Below are 15,415 nucleotides of genomic sequence, written 5' to 3'. Positions count from 1 at the left end.
TTATATTTAGTTACTAAACAATCATCACATCTAACAATTATATCATTTATCACACTGCTTATGCAGGTGCAACACAAAGCCTTACATTTCAGAGTCTATTTTAACATTTTCCCAGCTCCCCACTATCAAAGCCACAGGCAATGCACACATTTTTTTTAATTTACTGCTTAAAAATATGATCTGTTTAATAATACATAGTAAAAATTAATGTTTCTTGGTACAGTCTTCTTGTTGTTTCTTTCATTTTAGAACTCTAAACATTGTTTCTCTTTCATTCAGATAGTGTTTTTTTAAAAATTATTGAATCTTCTTTTCTTACCTCCTTCTGATGGATTCAATTTTGTATTACAACTTGCCTTTTAAATTCCCTGTATATATAGGATGCTTGCTGCTAGGACTGAGTGAAGTCCCTTTAATTCAGAGCTGCTTAACAACATTATGCAAAATTATGCAACGTGGCAGGACTCTCCGTTATCTGCTTATTCCATATATATTTTGATATGTCAATGGCAGAATCCTATAAGGAAAAGCAAGTGACTATCATCATGTGAATAAAATGATCGTTTATGCATGTTTAATTAATTGTACTGAATGTGTTTTGTGTTTGAAATATTCTTTTGCTGTATCTGTGGCACCAATGTTAATCCAAAAACGGAGGTGTGGGGATTTCTCATAGCAGTATAATTAGGCAGCTATTGATATCATATGCATACTAAATAGTCTGTGATACCTGAAATAGGGTTAAGACTGTGTTTGGCTTTTTCCACAGTATTGAAAACTTTGCTGAAAATATCATCAGAAAAAGGGAACTTGGGTATTAAGTTCCCCTTGTGTCAGTGTTATGAGTGAAATAAAAACCAGATGTATTGATCAAACATTATGCTAATTGCTATTGGGACATTTTAAAGGAGCTCATATTTGATGCTTAAATCATTGGAATCTGGTGTGATTTTGACACAATTGCCTTGAATATGTAAATTAGACTTTGCTGATTTAGCTGACCACATTACTGCCATGTGTTTGGGTGATTAGCAGATTACTGGGTCATATGTTTCAAACTGTCTTTCTATTATACCCCTTTAATATTAGTACTTCATATTTTAAAGGATTTATTTTTTAATTCTTGGAAACCTTCAGATCCCTAAGAGGTATAATTACTTAATCTGATGCATTCAGAAACTTCTGGATGTCCTAGTTGTTGCTCAGAGATATGTTGCAATTCCGTTACTCCAGGGCTGAAAGACATTCCCTTCTGTGATAGTTTATGGTAAAAATACACTTTCAAAAAAGACTAATTGCATTTCTTCTCAATCTCACACAGATGATGGAAGCATCTCTGTATGACAAAATTATGGATCAACAGCGCTTGGAGCCAGAATTTTTCAGAGTTGGTTTCTATGGGAAAAAGTTCCCATTCTTCTTGAGGGTAAGTGAAATAAAAATAAACAGAATGGAGTAATGCTGTCATTCATAATCACTTTCACTGTGTTAAAATTTGTTCATACCATGTGCAAGTACTTATCCTGTGAGAAATTCTTTACCTTCAAGTTTCATGGTTAAGAAAAGTTCCTGACTAATGAAAAGACAAATTCTAGACTTCTAGAGTCACACAGAAACACAATATTCATGGTTTCATTGGAAACCAAGCACCTACACTGTTCTACAGACCAATGGTTCATGGTAGTTTGTTCCCTTTCTCCTGTTCTGTTCCTGCTGGTGGGTAGTCAGGCAAAGTCTGTCAGAAGTAGTATCCATTGGTGGTGGGATAATCAGCAATTTAGCATTTAAGCAATTAGTTAGCAATTTAAGCAATTACCAAGGTCCTTTTTTTAAAAATGACTTAGAAATTCCATATGCTGAATTTCATTGATTATTAATGTACTAAAACTGACAAATAAAAAGGTTAATAATCTTGATCATTAATCTGGAATTCTGAAGTTACTGAAGTGCCCTTGAAAATGTTAGTGGTGTTTACACTGTCCCCCTCTTCCACAGTCTGCAGTGGTTTAGCTGCACTGACTGTCACCTTGGGAAGAGAACAGAATTCGTTTTATTCATGGAGCAGCTGCAATCATAATCCAAGTTCCTCTTCCTGTGGTAATTAAAATAAGTGATGAAGGAGCCTCCTATGTGGAGGAGGCCTAAAAAGCCTGATTAGTCTTTGCCTTAGTGTGGGGAAAATGACTATTTCTAACTGGCAAATATAGCATGAAACTCAGCCTTTTAAAAGTAATGCTCAGAAAGAGTCTGATGGAAAGATACTTCTTGAGATTACCTAATATTCATCTGAATATAACTTCTATATAAACCAATTTGAAAATATTAATCCGAAAGACTTTAACTGATGGAAAGTAATGGAAAGAGTTGCACAACAGTGCAGTACTTTCAAACCTAGGTCTTTCACTGCTTGTGCATCCTCTTACGAAGTTTTCAAGTTAAACATACACAGCACGTATTTATGCTTGCAACACCAACAAGGACAGACATAATACATTTGATTTAAATTTTTTTATGGCGGAACAGTTTGTAAATCTGGCTGTGTTTGCTGCAGAAGAAATAAAGACTAAACTTCATAATAAAGCTTTTGCATTTTAATTTGTAGTTGAACAATAATATGGTTACAGGGTTTTTTTGGTAGCAATTCCCACGAAAGTCTCAATTCTCAGAATTCAATGCCAGGAGCATTCTTTTACTTTGTGTTGTAAAAACTGGATCATTTTAATTTTCCAAGCTGATAATTAATCAACATTTACAGGGTAAGGCAAATTTAATGCCTTTATAATTTTCTTATGCAGTGTTTTTCTTCAGAATTATATAACATCAGAACAAAGTTTCTTAGTTCCTCATGGAATTGACTTCGAACCCATTTCATTCTCTTAACTGTTTGTTGGGTTACATTTCTGTTACATATTTTATACGGTCTGATATATCATGTTAATAGCATTCTTTGATCCACTGAGAAAAATTTCTCCCTTTAGATTTTTATTACATTTTGAAGTGTAATTATTACATTTTTCCAGACTTTTGAATAAAACATAACTTATGTGATAAAATGTCCTTCTTCTAAGTAACCTGTTCTTTCTATATTCCTTATTTTTATTCTTGCCTTTTGTTTCTTTTCTTTTTTCCTTTCTTTAAATGATGCAAAAGTTGCCTGGAAAATCGATATTTAAGTGTGTGTGTTTGGATCCCACTTATTTTCATGCAACTTGCTCTTGCTTTTTGTTTTCTTATTCCACTCAGAATAAGGAATTTGTTTGCCGAGGACATGACTATGAGAGGCTGGAGGCCTTCCAGCAGCGAATGTTGAATGAGTTCCCACATGCCATTGCTATGCAACATGCTAATCAGCCAGATGAGACCATCTTTCAGGCAGAAGCACAGTGTATCCACATAATCACAAAGCCATACTCTGCACTTACATTTTCTATGCTTGTAAAAAATGTAGGTACACCTATAGCCAATTTCGATCATATGGTGCCTCCACTGAAATAAATGGTAGGTGAGAATTTCCCTGCATTTTGTCCCAGTTCACTCTATTATGTTTAGAAGTTCCTTGTGTAATTTTGGTTCTATTTAAGAATTCCTTAACGTGTTATTGACATTATTTCTTTAGCTAAAAATACCTATAGAACTATCACCACTGTGATAATGGTGTAGCAGTTCAAGGTACAGTAATTTAACTTCTTACAATACAACATTATGTTAGCACGTCATGATATATTATGTAAGAATATATTTAACAAATCCCTTTATGTACTATTCCATGTAAGTAGCTCTATTTCAAAACTAAAGATGAAATTTTCAACAAAACAGTACAAAGAAATCTCAAACAATCAAAAAATCTCTCTAGTTCCTTTCCCAAACCATTAATAGTATAAAAGCATTTATGAGGCACACTTTTTAAAGAATTTTTCTTATGTAATGCTTCAGGAGTCAATATGCTTTGCTAATTTGAATAAAGTGGGATAGCCTTAACTCTTTACATATAGATTTGCAGATTTATGCAGTGACACCAATTCCAGAAAACCAGGAAGTTTTGCAGAGAGATGGCATTCCTGATAATATCAAGAGCTTTTACAAAGTAAATCACATCTGGCGATTCCGATATGACAGACCATTTCACAAAGGGACCAAGGACAAGGAAAACGAATTCAAGGTAAAGTATCATGCCCTTTCCTGATCTAGTGGACCTAAGGATTTATTTGTAACATCAACAAAAGCTGCCTTATTGAAATATCATCTGCATCAGCTGAGTGTGGTACATCAAATTCTCTAGAGAGATGGTACCTTAGGTTTGACTATTTCACTTCTTATTTTTAATAAAATAGTATCAAAAATATATGGGAGATGCAGAGGTTTTGCTGTATATGTGACTAAAATTGAAAAAAATTCTCTTTTTTTTTTGCATCATGATATATAGAAGGCAGAACTGGACAGAGCAGTCTCAGAAAAGTTTCTCAGGCAGATGGGAAAACACTAAGGATGTAGTCTGGGGTATGGATAGGATAGCTTTAGGCAATCTCTCTCTAGAGCAAGGGAGAGACAGTTTTGACTGAACTGCAGCATAATGACCTGTTCCTGTGCAATCAAGACTAAAAACTACCTCTGAACTTACAGATTGTCTCAGGGAAAAGCAATAGTACCTTCCCTAATAGGTAAATCCCTTCTGTTCCTTCTACTAAAAATGTCACAGTGAAAATTCATCTTTTGGTGCAATTTTAATTCTTACCCACTAGAAGCACATCCTGATGCTGAATATATTCTGGTATTTAGTCAGACAAAAAGAGTTATCCCATAATAATTTTGTTATAAATTTAGAAGAAAAAACTGTAAGGATAATAAATTAGCTAAATTGAGTCACTGTTGTCTTCTGATATATGTTTGAGCTTTGTTTTAACTGTACAGCTTACATATATTTTTTGTAAGCACTATCCTGTGTGTTGATTTATCATTTTCCAAACCTCTGGCACAAAATGTTTACCAGTATGATATTTGAGTATCCTATCAGCTATGTATTCTGGAATCTTGAATAGGGCTTCTCAAAGGAAACCTAATCATGCTCTCTGATCTGTAAGTTGTTTTGCTTCAGAACTCTTGTTCTTCTCAGATGTTAGATCAGAAAATAAATATTAAAATACCAATGCAGTTGTGCGTGACTTTTGGAGATTTGGGGACAACATATAATAAAGTTTAAGATTGAAGAATCAGCAGAAATTACTGCTTAGTAGTAGGACCTAGAAAGTAAGAAAAAAGCGAGTGTCATTGACTTATTCTACATTTCAGTAGAATTTGGATGTTAGTATTTTTTTTTTTAATGTATACTGTTACTTTAGTGAAGGTGTTCATAAAGGAAACTGGTAATAGTTAAGGAAGATACAAAGTCAAATAAGGAAATAAATTGCTTTTGTATATTTCAGAGTCTATGGGTAGAGAGAACCACACTGATCTTGGTGCAGAGTTTACCTGGAATATCTCGTTGGTTTGAAGTAGAAAAACGTGAAGTGGTGAGTATGAGACTCATGTCAATACATATTGTGGCTTGGTTTACTTCCTTAATCATATGTTATTCGATCAATAAATTTAACATTTATTACACATATGTAATTTCTTTGACCAAGTTCTCAAGGTGGCTACAACAAAATTATTTACAAAGTATATTGAGTTGTCTGATTTCTCTTGTCTTGAAAAGTATTTCTAAGAACTACCCTTAGGATTCATTTAAACAGTTGAGGAAAAAGAAGTTGAGAACAATTATGGACACCCAAAGGCAACAATTAATGTCAGTAAATTACTTAAAACTCAGCAAATGTATCAGTCTGTTATTGACACACTGGAATTTCCTCTCCTTTCTTGTTCTATTACTTAAAAAATCCTTAAATAGATTCTAGATATATTTGGAGGAGGGCTCCTCCTATAAAGATCTCTAAATAACTGGTCAGTTGCTCAGCCCTGGAGTATACATAGCACCTGTAACTTTCTTCCTTCTTGTCAAAGCTGGTCTTAGAATAATCCCATTAAATATAAGGATACCATAGTACAATCGATTTTCTCTAAAACTCTGCTGTGTTTTTCTTTTATAATAGCAGGAAAATGTCACCATCTTGATATTCTCCTACTGAAAACCAAAGGTGGAGTTTAGTAATATCAAAATGTATGTGACATAAGAAATTTTGTTAGTTGACTCCTGCTGAGTCTTTGCTAGGTTAGTATGACCACTGATACGAAGACCTTCAGTTTACTAGCATTTTAGCCTTACAGTCACCATTTACAAAAGTAAACTGTAAGAACTTTTCCTGGGAGTGTATGAGGTCATTACTCAGATTTATGCTTGTATATTTTGGTTTTTCTGGCAGTCCACACTACCTGTTGAAAGAATTTCCCCACCCTTGAGAGTTGAGAGGCACATCCTTTTCAAGGCTGCCTTTGACTGTAACTTGATCATTATTTTAGCTCAAAGCTTGCATTCAAATTCCTGATCCAGAAAGTCTCATTGGTAACTTCACTTTGGATGGGGAAACTAACTAACCAATACTTAAGCTCTGCTCTATACCTTTAAAGTGATTAAGCTCCCTGACCCCAAGCTTCTTTTAGGCAATTACCAAGGACGGTTTAATCGTGAATTCTAAGCGTTCCACTGCTGGCTGAAAGTATGTTAATGTTTTGCAACAAGGGCTGGGTCATCTCTCAAGGTCAGATAATAAATCTACAAAAGAGTGCCAGTTGATTATTTTGATCATTGATTGCATGATAAAATCAAATCTCTCCGCCAGCTGAGAAGTATTTTGTCTCTCAAACTACTCTAGGACATAGAATAATATTGTTTTATATTAAGAAATCAAAAATTACCTGCAATATATTTCATCTTTCAACTGAAGATGAAGTTGTTTGCAATGCTTCTCACTCTTGTTTCAGGTGGAAATGAGCCCCCTTGAGAATGCTATTGAAGTTTTAGAAAATAAAAACCAGCAGTTAAGAACACTGATTAGTCAGTGTCAAACTCGACAGATGCAGAACATTAACCCTCTCACAATGTGTCTAAATGGGGTCATTGATGCAGCAGTTAATGGTGGAGTTGCTAGATACCAAGAGGTAAGCAATTTACTTTCTGTTTATTAAAAATCCTATTTCTTTCCCTGTACAGATGCAGCTCCTCTGTATGAATTAAGGACAGAAAGTGCTGTATGAATAATAGTTGTAATTATACCTATATTGCACTTTTGGGTTAGGTAATGTTAGTGACGTGGTTTATTGAAATAACCATTTTGCAGTAGATAGTACCATAAACTTACTCCAGTGATGACTCAATTCACAATTACCCTGCATTCTTCAGTGGCGTTTTTGGAACTTTTCAATTAACCAGTTAATTGTAAGTAAATTATTATAATACACTGCCTATTCTGGCTTAGGGGTTACTTCTGGCCAACTAACAAATTTGCTTTTTTGTGCTGACCTTCTAGTTTTTATATGCATGTATATATATATGTATATATATTTTATTTTTTATATATATACACACACACACATAAATTCTCAACAAGAAGTTCATTATCTTAAAGAATCATAATTTTCTTGATCCTTCTTGTATCTCTTCTCCATGTTTTAAGAAAAGCTATTTTGGGGGGAGTGGGGAAAGGCATTTAAAAAAATAAATACAATTTAGAAATGTCTAACACTGGATTTGTTTTAACAGTTGTTGCCTATTATTATAATTTCTGAATCACATAAGGAAAACCTTAAATGTTTGGGATGCTGTATTTATGCAAAATTCTGTGGAATTATGAAACTTCAGTAAAAAGAAAGAGTTGGGGGTTTCTTGCAGCCCAACTTGATTTTTCTCTTTCTCCTAGTAGTCTTACAAGATACTTGAGTCCGCTGGTTTTTCCTTTGAAAATGTCAATTTGAATAACATTCTGTCCACTTGTCTCAAAAGCTGAGAGATTCGGTGTTCACTCAACAGTGTTAATTTGGAAAAACTGCATCTTAATTAAACTACAAGAAATTGAGTCTAGTATAGTATTAGAATCTGTCATCAAAACTGCAGTGTTATGAAAATTGTGAGACTGAAGCAAAGCAGTAACATTTTTTGTTTCCCAACTGCCTTTAAACAACAAAACTGTTTAGCATAGTGAAGCAAGATGAAGGGAGTCCCTGGAGAAATACAGTCACGTCAGAACTATGTCTGGTTTGAATTAGCAATGTCAGAGCTAGCTCAGTGTCTCTGCACAGCTTCCATTCTTCACAAGCATATTGAAGGTTCTAGCTTGCTCCTCATTATTGTCCTTGGCTGTAATTCTTGGTCTCTTAGACAGTGTTCGTGTTTCGATTCCCTTCTGCCCTCTGTCTCTCACTGTATTAAAATAGGACTTTTCAGCAATTGGTTTTGTAAACATCAAAACTGTTAGCAATAATTGCACGGCTTTTTTTTTCTTCCATTTCTCTCTAATTCTTCTCGTTGCATGTCAATTGGTTTTGTAAACATCAAAACTGTTAGCAATAATTGCAAGGCTTTTTTTTTCTTCCATTTCTCTCTAATTCTTCTCGTTGCATGTCCATTTTTCAGTCTTTATATGTCTACCTGTTGTTTTGCCAGTTCTTATCTTCTACCTTTCTTGCTATCCTATTGTTTTCTGTAAATGCTTTTCCATTTCACCTGCTTTTCCCTTCTGCTCTGTACAAAGCTCAAAGTTCAGTAACTCTTGAGGTAAGAGTGACCATGTCTTTACTATTATCTTCCTTCCCTTCAGGCAACTTCCAACTTTTAAAAAGTGTCCTTTGACCATCTGCTGCCTTCTTGATTCTATCTTCCTTCTTCCCTCTTTTTCCTCTTTAAATTATTTCTTGTTTTTTTTTTTTTCTTTTCTGATGGGGAAGAAGCTTCACATTTCAGCACCTTCATATTTCAAATGTTGAACCTATTCATTCACTAGTGGCTACCTTTTTTTGCAAATGGTCTCCACCAATGACTATATGATTAATTACTTATTTAACATGTAATATCAATTACTGCAGTTCAAAGGAACTTAGAAAACAGTTCTATGTTATCTAGAAACTTGTTTTTAAAAAAAAGAAATAAAAGTGGTTTGGTTTTACTCACTTTGTTTTACTTTGTAATTTTATTGTGCTTAGGCGTTCTTTGTCAAAGAATACATCTTGAACCATCCAGAAGATGGAGAGAAGATCACACGCTTAAGAGAACTTACACTCGAGCAGGTAAAGTGGGGAAAGGACTGACAAGATGGCCTGTTCAGCTGTTCTAGCTAAAAATGTCCCCAAATAAAATAAAAGATATCAGAGGTTAATAATTGCCCTGTGGTCTTCAGTGTTTTCTGAGTTAGATTCCAAGTAGAGAGTAACTTTCTATACAAGCAGCTTTCTGGGCCATGCTAATATATTTTCCCTAGTCCTTTCCATCATCAACTACTTAATCACTTCAAACTGGTTTGTGTAAAATAAAGGTTGAGTGAGAGGCCTGTCTTGTCATGCTCATATACAAATATTTTATCACTATGCAGAATAAGCATTAGTTCATTGAAACATTTGATGGCTTTGGCATATATTTGTATTTTGCTAATATTACAGAAAATATTTTCACTACAAGGTTTGCTATAAGAGCAAAAAAGCATTCAAAATCTTATTGCAATGAAAGAGATCTAGTAGTAATTGGCAAAGTAGGTAGGCGGTAAAATAAACACAAAGTGGTCAAATTAAGCATATGAGTATTCTATGGGTTATATGTTTTTTGCATTTTTTTCTCCGTTCATTTATAAGCCAATCACCTACCAGCCTCAAATATGAAGGTTTTCCATTTGAAAATGCTGAATATTTTTAAATCAAAGCTCTTACTAATATTTCAGGTTTTTTAACTGGCATTTATCTATTTTTGTTCTATACAGCATGTTGAAGTTTCAAATTTTATTGCCAGCTTAGAATTTGGCAAGATGGAAATTCCATTTTTCATCAGCATTGTGGGATTTTTTGGTCAGATTAGCCAAGTGACACATCCTCAGACAGTATAAATCAAAACAGATTCACTGGCCTCACTTTAGTTTCACTGAGACAATGAATAGTAATTGGCATTATAATTTAACTTCTTCAAGCTATGGTTAATCTCACTAATGTTTACAATATAAAACTGGGGTTTATAACTTCCTGTCGCAAAAATGTGGGTTCCAAGCAATAGCAGCTCAACCCTCTCTGGCCCCCAGAGCTGATTTAACACAGAACATTTGGAAGGGCTGGCATGGCTGTGCATGTGGATGGATGTGCTGCAGTCCTGACCCCCGGTCAGGGATGCTGTACAGCTGTGTGCCTGATCGCAGGCGGCCTGAAAACATCAGTCAGGAGCTCTCATCCAAAGATATTACAGCACACCCTAGCTATTTTGTTTTTAAATCTGAGTTTATCTGATTCCTCATGTAACCAATTCAATATGCATGTGACCAAATTTGAGTGAGATTAAAGTTTTAGCACTGTAATTCTGAAGCATGTCATGCCTTGTGTCAAGGATATACATCGGGCCACAACTTATGGACGTCTCTGGGGAGTTGAAATAAGATAGGGGACTGTGGACTTAATTGCCAGTATATTACAGAGGATTTGATAATTGCTGTTGTTTCATGCTTTTTACAACTGTTTCTGTAGAAAGTATCTTTTGTTTAGGGTTTAGAACTGCTCCTTTGTAAAGTTCCCATTAAGTCAGATTTTTCACTATGTTATCCATATTGTTTTTTAATATTACAGTTAAATTTGCATAGGTGAAACCTAGGGAAAGTTGAACGGGAAGAGGCGGTAAATCCTCTTGCATGCTTTTGGTCCTAGCCCTTTTTTGGTTACAGGTCTTTCAGAGATTTAGACAGGTGTTGGATTTTTTTTTTTTTTTTTTTTTGGTATCCTAATTGATGATGAGAGCTTAAAGAAAATGCATAGAAACTATTTTTTCCCTTTCTGCAGGCCCAGATTCTAGAATTTGGCTTGGCAGTGCACGAGAAGGTGGTGCCACAGGACATGAGGCCGTTGCACAAAAAGCTGGTGGATCAGTTCTTTGTGATGAAGTCAAGCTTGGGAATACAGGTACTCACATGAGCAGGTGCAAGGATAGAACAGAAGACTGTTCAGCTGCATTAAGGGCTGGTACATTTTCCCAAGCAATAAACAGTGACATCTTTTGGTTGTTTGTCCCCATTACAGCTTGTAGCCTTTTTGCAGTGCCACAAAGCAAAGAGAAACATAAACTTCCCATACTATGCAGAGAAAAGTAGTCACATTTTACTAATAGTAACATTTTACTATCATTGGTGAAAAGTTAAAATATTTTTCTTATTAATGATGAAGCTGATCCAAAATACCATGTAACTACATTTATATGTAGTTATCTACATGTCTGTATCTTAGGAAATGCTTAAAATATTATGTTCATTTTAATTAATCTTCTTTTAATGACTCACCAGGACTTTTCTGCCTGTGTACAAGCTAGCCCTGTTCATTTCCCAAATGGAAGTCCTCGTGTATGCCGGAATTCCATCCCTGTTTCTATGAGCCCTGATGCTGCCAGGGTAATACCACGACGCAGGCAAGTTAAATATTAGGAATCACATATTTTCGCTACCCATGGAAAGTGACCCATAAGTACTTCTATTATGTGCATGCTTTCTTGTATGGTCTGGCTGAAGTGTGTTCAGCCTTGAATAGCTGGTATATGTATTCTCTCTCCTTCTTTCTCTTTCTTTTCCTTCCCCCAGTTAAAGATTAATGAACATGTGCTGTTCTCACATGAGAAATTATGACTGACAATTAGAGTTAACCATTTTATATTTCATTATTCTTATAATAGCCCCTTGAGTTACCCAGCTGTCAATCGCTATTCTTCCTCATCACTGTCATCCCAAGCTTCTGCTGAAGTCAGCAACATCACTGGGCAGTCAGAAAGCTCAGATGAAGTTTTTAACATGCAGGTATAAATTATTGTCATTCTTCAAACTGTACAGAATCTTTCTTCCAAGGCTATCTACTAGATTAAATCTTCTGTTATTTAATTCAGAAATCTCATAACTATTGCTGATGTTTCTTTTAAAAACCAAATCTTTAAATGAGATGTTAAAATAATTAACTTAGAAATATGTTTTTTTCATGTAACTGTTTTCTCTTGTTTAAATTAGAGCATTAGTTTTATTACAAATGTAGTAAGTAGCAGAGGACCATGATACAAAGTGATCTGACAGTGCATAGACTTTTCTGTCCAGTTGTCACATTGTGATATAATTATTTTACTGTATTAATTACATTTCTATTTATTTAGTATTTGGTTACATCTTTGTGTAGTTAGATTAATGCTTTTTATACTGATTTGCTATTTCAAATTACTGATAAATTACTCTAAGTTCTTTGTTCTAGTGAAAAGTATGCTATAAATTTTTGTTTTCCAAACCAGTAAATGTGATCTGGTAACAACAACATCTCTTCTATGCACAGCCTAGTCCATCTACCTCAAGCCTGAGTTCTACTCATTCTGCTTCACCTAACGTGACCAGTTCTGCTCCATCCAGTGCCAGAGGTCAGTGCTTCTCTGCTGTGGTAAACCATATTAAATGACTCTTGATACGTTACACAGCTGAATTTCTGCATGATGTTACTGGTCAGACATCATATTTAGCCAATTACTTGGGGAATCTGAGGATTTTTTTGTCATAAGGATTTTTTTGTCATAAGCATAGAATTGAAATGTCTTGAGTTTTGCTGCATGAATTTAATCACTAGACACATTTATATTCTAGCTTCTCCTCTGCTGTCTGACAAACATAAGCATTCCCGAGAAAACTCTTGCCTGTCTCCTAGAGAGAGGCCCTGCAGTGCCATCTACCCGACTCCTTTGGAAACTTCTCAGGTAAGAAGTTTGTTGGGAATCCTCGGAGCACAGATAGCAAAGAAGACAATAAAGGTGCATGCTGAACTTCGAGCAGATTCGGTGTCTGTTCACTGTTGTAACTTCTTAAGGGATTTTTTTTATAGTTTTATAAGCAAATACTCTAAAATATTTTAGATGTAAGAGATGTGAATAGAGTACATAGTGCTTGGTCACATTTCTGCTTGATTTCTTTAGGTGTAGGTCTGTTTCTTTACATTTACTTAGTGAAGTAAGAGAGAGATGCAGAGATTTACCAGATGACACAGCCTGCTTGTTGGAACAACAAGCATTTGTTCAATCTAGGGAAGAAGACAAAGAATGAAAAGCTCTTATCATGTCAGTTGTCCTTGATGAGCTCCCCTTTCTTTCCTTCTGAGAAATCTAATCGTAGCCACTGTGAGATAATAACCCATTCCATGTGGCAATTCCTGTTTTCCAATGTAGTTTCAGAAAAAAATTATAGACATTTTTTTACACCAGAGAAAACAATGTATTGTGTTTTTGCCTTAAAATACTGTTAGACAGGTCTGTATGAAATGTGTGTTTTTTGAGTATTCTGAAATTCAACATGAACTTGGTAAGCTGGCCAATACTGAGTCCTTATTTCATCTTTTCTTCTTAATGGACCTATTTTCCCAAAGTGCTTTTCTTTAACACAGCTGCTGTTTTAATCCCTGCCATCACACAATGCACCTCTTGCTGAAGCTGAAAAAGATGAGATAATACATACAGTGTTAAAAGCTGTCCTTTCAACACTCTCATGTCTTTCAGAAGTTTTACCATTGACAAAAACCAGCTCCAGGATTCTTTATTTTAGAAATTATTTATTGGTTTCTAACTAGCTCTTTTCTTGTCCCTTGTTTCTTTGGTTATTGAATTGGCTCTTGATTTACTTTTTAATCTCTTTTCTGTTTAAGGCCTCATGCTATTACCTGAGGGCTTAAGAAGTAATACTGAGGCTTAGCCAGACTTAAAGACACTTCTCAGGAACTACTTAGAGCAGATAGATCTACTGGGCACTTTGTCAGTGGTAGTGGAGCCAAAACAGCAGACAGGAAAGATCAGGAGATGCTCTTTAAGTAAAGCGGTTTTACAGTTTGCCGCAAAGAAAAATTATCCCGTTTTTGCTCCCAGACTACAAACTCTTGCTTTGCCAAGTGGAATGCGACTTCTGTCCCCCACTCTATCCGAGATTGCATAAGGGAGGCTGAGGAGCTCGTAGGCCCAGTCTCCGCTCTCTCTGAGACTCGCCCAGCAGGAAAGTCTCCCAATCTGTCTCTACCCTCAGTGTCCCATGAGAGGGTAAGTAGAAAATCTTCTTGCTCATACAGTGAAGGATATTTCAAAGATGAGAAAGTCTGGTTTCTTTCTGCCCTTATAACTGTAAATAAGGATATATCTTTCCGGGGAAAGGTGAAATTTCTTTCTCTGCTGTTCCTTCAGCAGTAAAAATGGACTGTGATCAGAAACAAAATCCTGATTCTCTGCCTTCTGATAAAGAAGGGGAAAAGAATTCTTCAGGACAATTGTAAGGAGATATCTTAGAGATACCTGCAACTCTCATTTAAAGTTAGCTGCTCAAACTGTTCCTTGTCCTTCCTCCTTTCATTCTAACACCACTTCAACAGCGTTGGTTGGAGCTTCCCACTGAGAGGAAAGGACCACCCATTTATGAATTACTTTGTTACATACATCTTGATGAAAGCAATTTTCACATTAGTGTTTCAGCCAGGAGAGGTGAGATTCACAGGCAAAGTCTTGAACTTCAAGTCTTTCAAGCCATAGCTACCTTATTTAAGGAAGTTTGATGGATTTCACAGAACAAGACCACAGCAGTATTTCATCTGCTTCCTCATTGAAATTGATGCTCAAGGTTATGTGCAGCTGTTTTTAGTCAACATCCATTTGTGCTTGCTTTGTGATCTCTGGCTGAATGGTTGTACAGTGTCTCTCCAGCTCTTCCCATACTCTGAAGAGGAATGGCTGCTGTCATTGACTGGTCAACAAACCTCCTTAGTTTTTTGTGCTATTATTCTTCCTATTGAAGCTTTTTGAATTTCACATTTTTGGGGTTTTTATTTGTGTGTCATTAAACATCCTGTGATTGCTCTTGTTCTTCCATATGGTTTTTTATTTCATTCTTTTAAGTATGTCTTTGTTTCTTTGTATTTCATTCAGCTTTTGTCTCTTTATCTCCTCCAATTTCAGTTGCTTTTTCAGCCATTGCTCTTTACCCTTGCAACAGAAAATGGACTTCAACACTTGTCCATCACATCCTCCTGCACTGCAGACTCACTAGGTAGTGGACACTCAATCCAGACCAGGCAGGAACATTTGGTCACACTCTCTGTCACATCAGAGTATATATGTGGGTTTAGCACCTCAGCTTAATGGGAACTCCAGAAAAACAGATATTGCCTGACCCAGAATGATTCTCATATGACATACAGCACACCTACTGTAGCTCAAAGTGTACCAAAAGCATTCTGTCTCTGAGATGTTTAAAGTGAA

The 15,415-nt window shown here is 35.5% G+C and overlaps 1 protein-coding gene across 4 annotated transcripts in view; it reads left to right on the top strand.

Annotated features, from left to right (window-relative positions):
* The window catches only part of DOCK4 (dedicator of cytokinesis 4), a 223,386-nt gene that overhangs the window by 197,329 nt on the left and 10,642 nt on the right, over positions 1 to 15,415 (top strand). For 2 of the 4 annotated variants that reach the window (XM_071423653.1, XM_071423652.1), the window contains 12 exons: positions 1,322 to 1,426; positions 3,244 to 3,385; positions 3,993 to 4,159; positions 5,421 to 5,507; positions 6,916 to 7,092; positions 9,130 to 9,213; positions 10,954 to 11,073; positions 11,451 to 11,572; positions 11,834 to 11,954; positions 12,472 to 12,553; positions 12,774 to 12,883; positions 14,039 to 14,206. In XM_071423653.1, the coding sequence (XP_071279754.1) occupies positions 1,322 to 1,426; positions 3,244 to 3,385; positions 3,993 to 4,159; positions 5,421 to 5,507; positions 6,916 to 7,092; positions 9,130 to 9,213; positions 10,954 to 11,073; positions 11,451 to 11,572; positions 11,834 to 11,954; positions 12,472 to 12,553; positions 12,774 to 12,883; positions 14,039 to 14,206 (1,485 nt within the window). The remainder of the gene's footprint in view (positions 1 to 1,321; positions 1,427 to 3,243; positions 3,386 to 3,992; positions 4,160 to 5,420; positions 5,508 to 6,915; positions 7,093 to 9,129; positions 9,214 to 10,953; positions 11,074 to 11,450; positions 11,573 to 11,833; positions 11,955 to 12,471; positions 12,554 to 12,773; positions 12,884 to 14,038; positions 14,207 to 15,415) is intronic. The other 2 variants (XM_071423656.1, XM_071423654.1) reach the window with 1 other exon arrangement.

This window comes from Agelaius tricolor, unplaced genomic scaffold (genome assembly GCF_023055355.1).
Source record: "Agelaius tricolor isolate 1412-34295 unplaced genomic scaffold, bAgeTri1.0.p SCAF_3, whole genome shotgun sequence".
Classification (NCBI taxonomy): domain Eukaryota; kingdom Metazoa; phylum Chordata; class Aves; order Passeriformes; family Icteridae; genus Agelaius; species Agelaius tricolor.
Note: the sequence above shows the minus strand (reverse complement) of the source record. Positions and strands in the feature narration are given on the sequence as shown.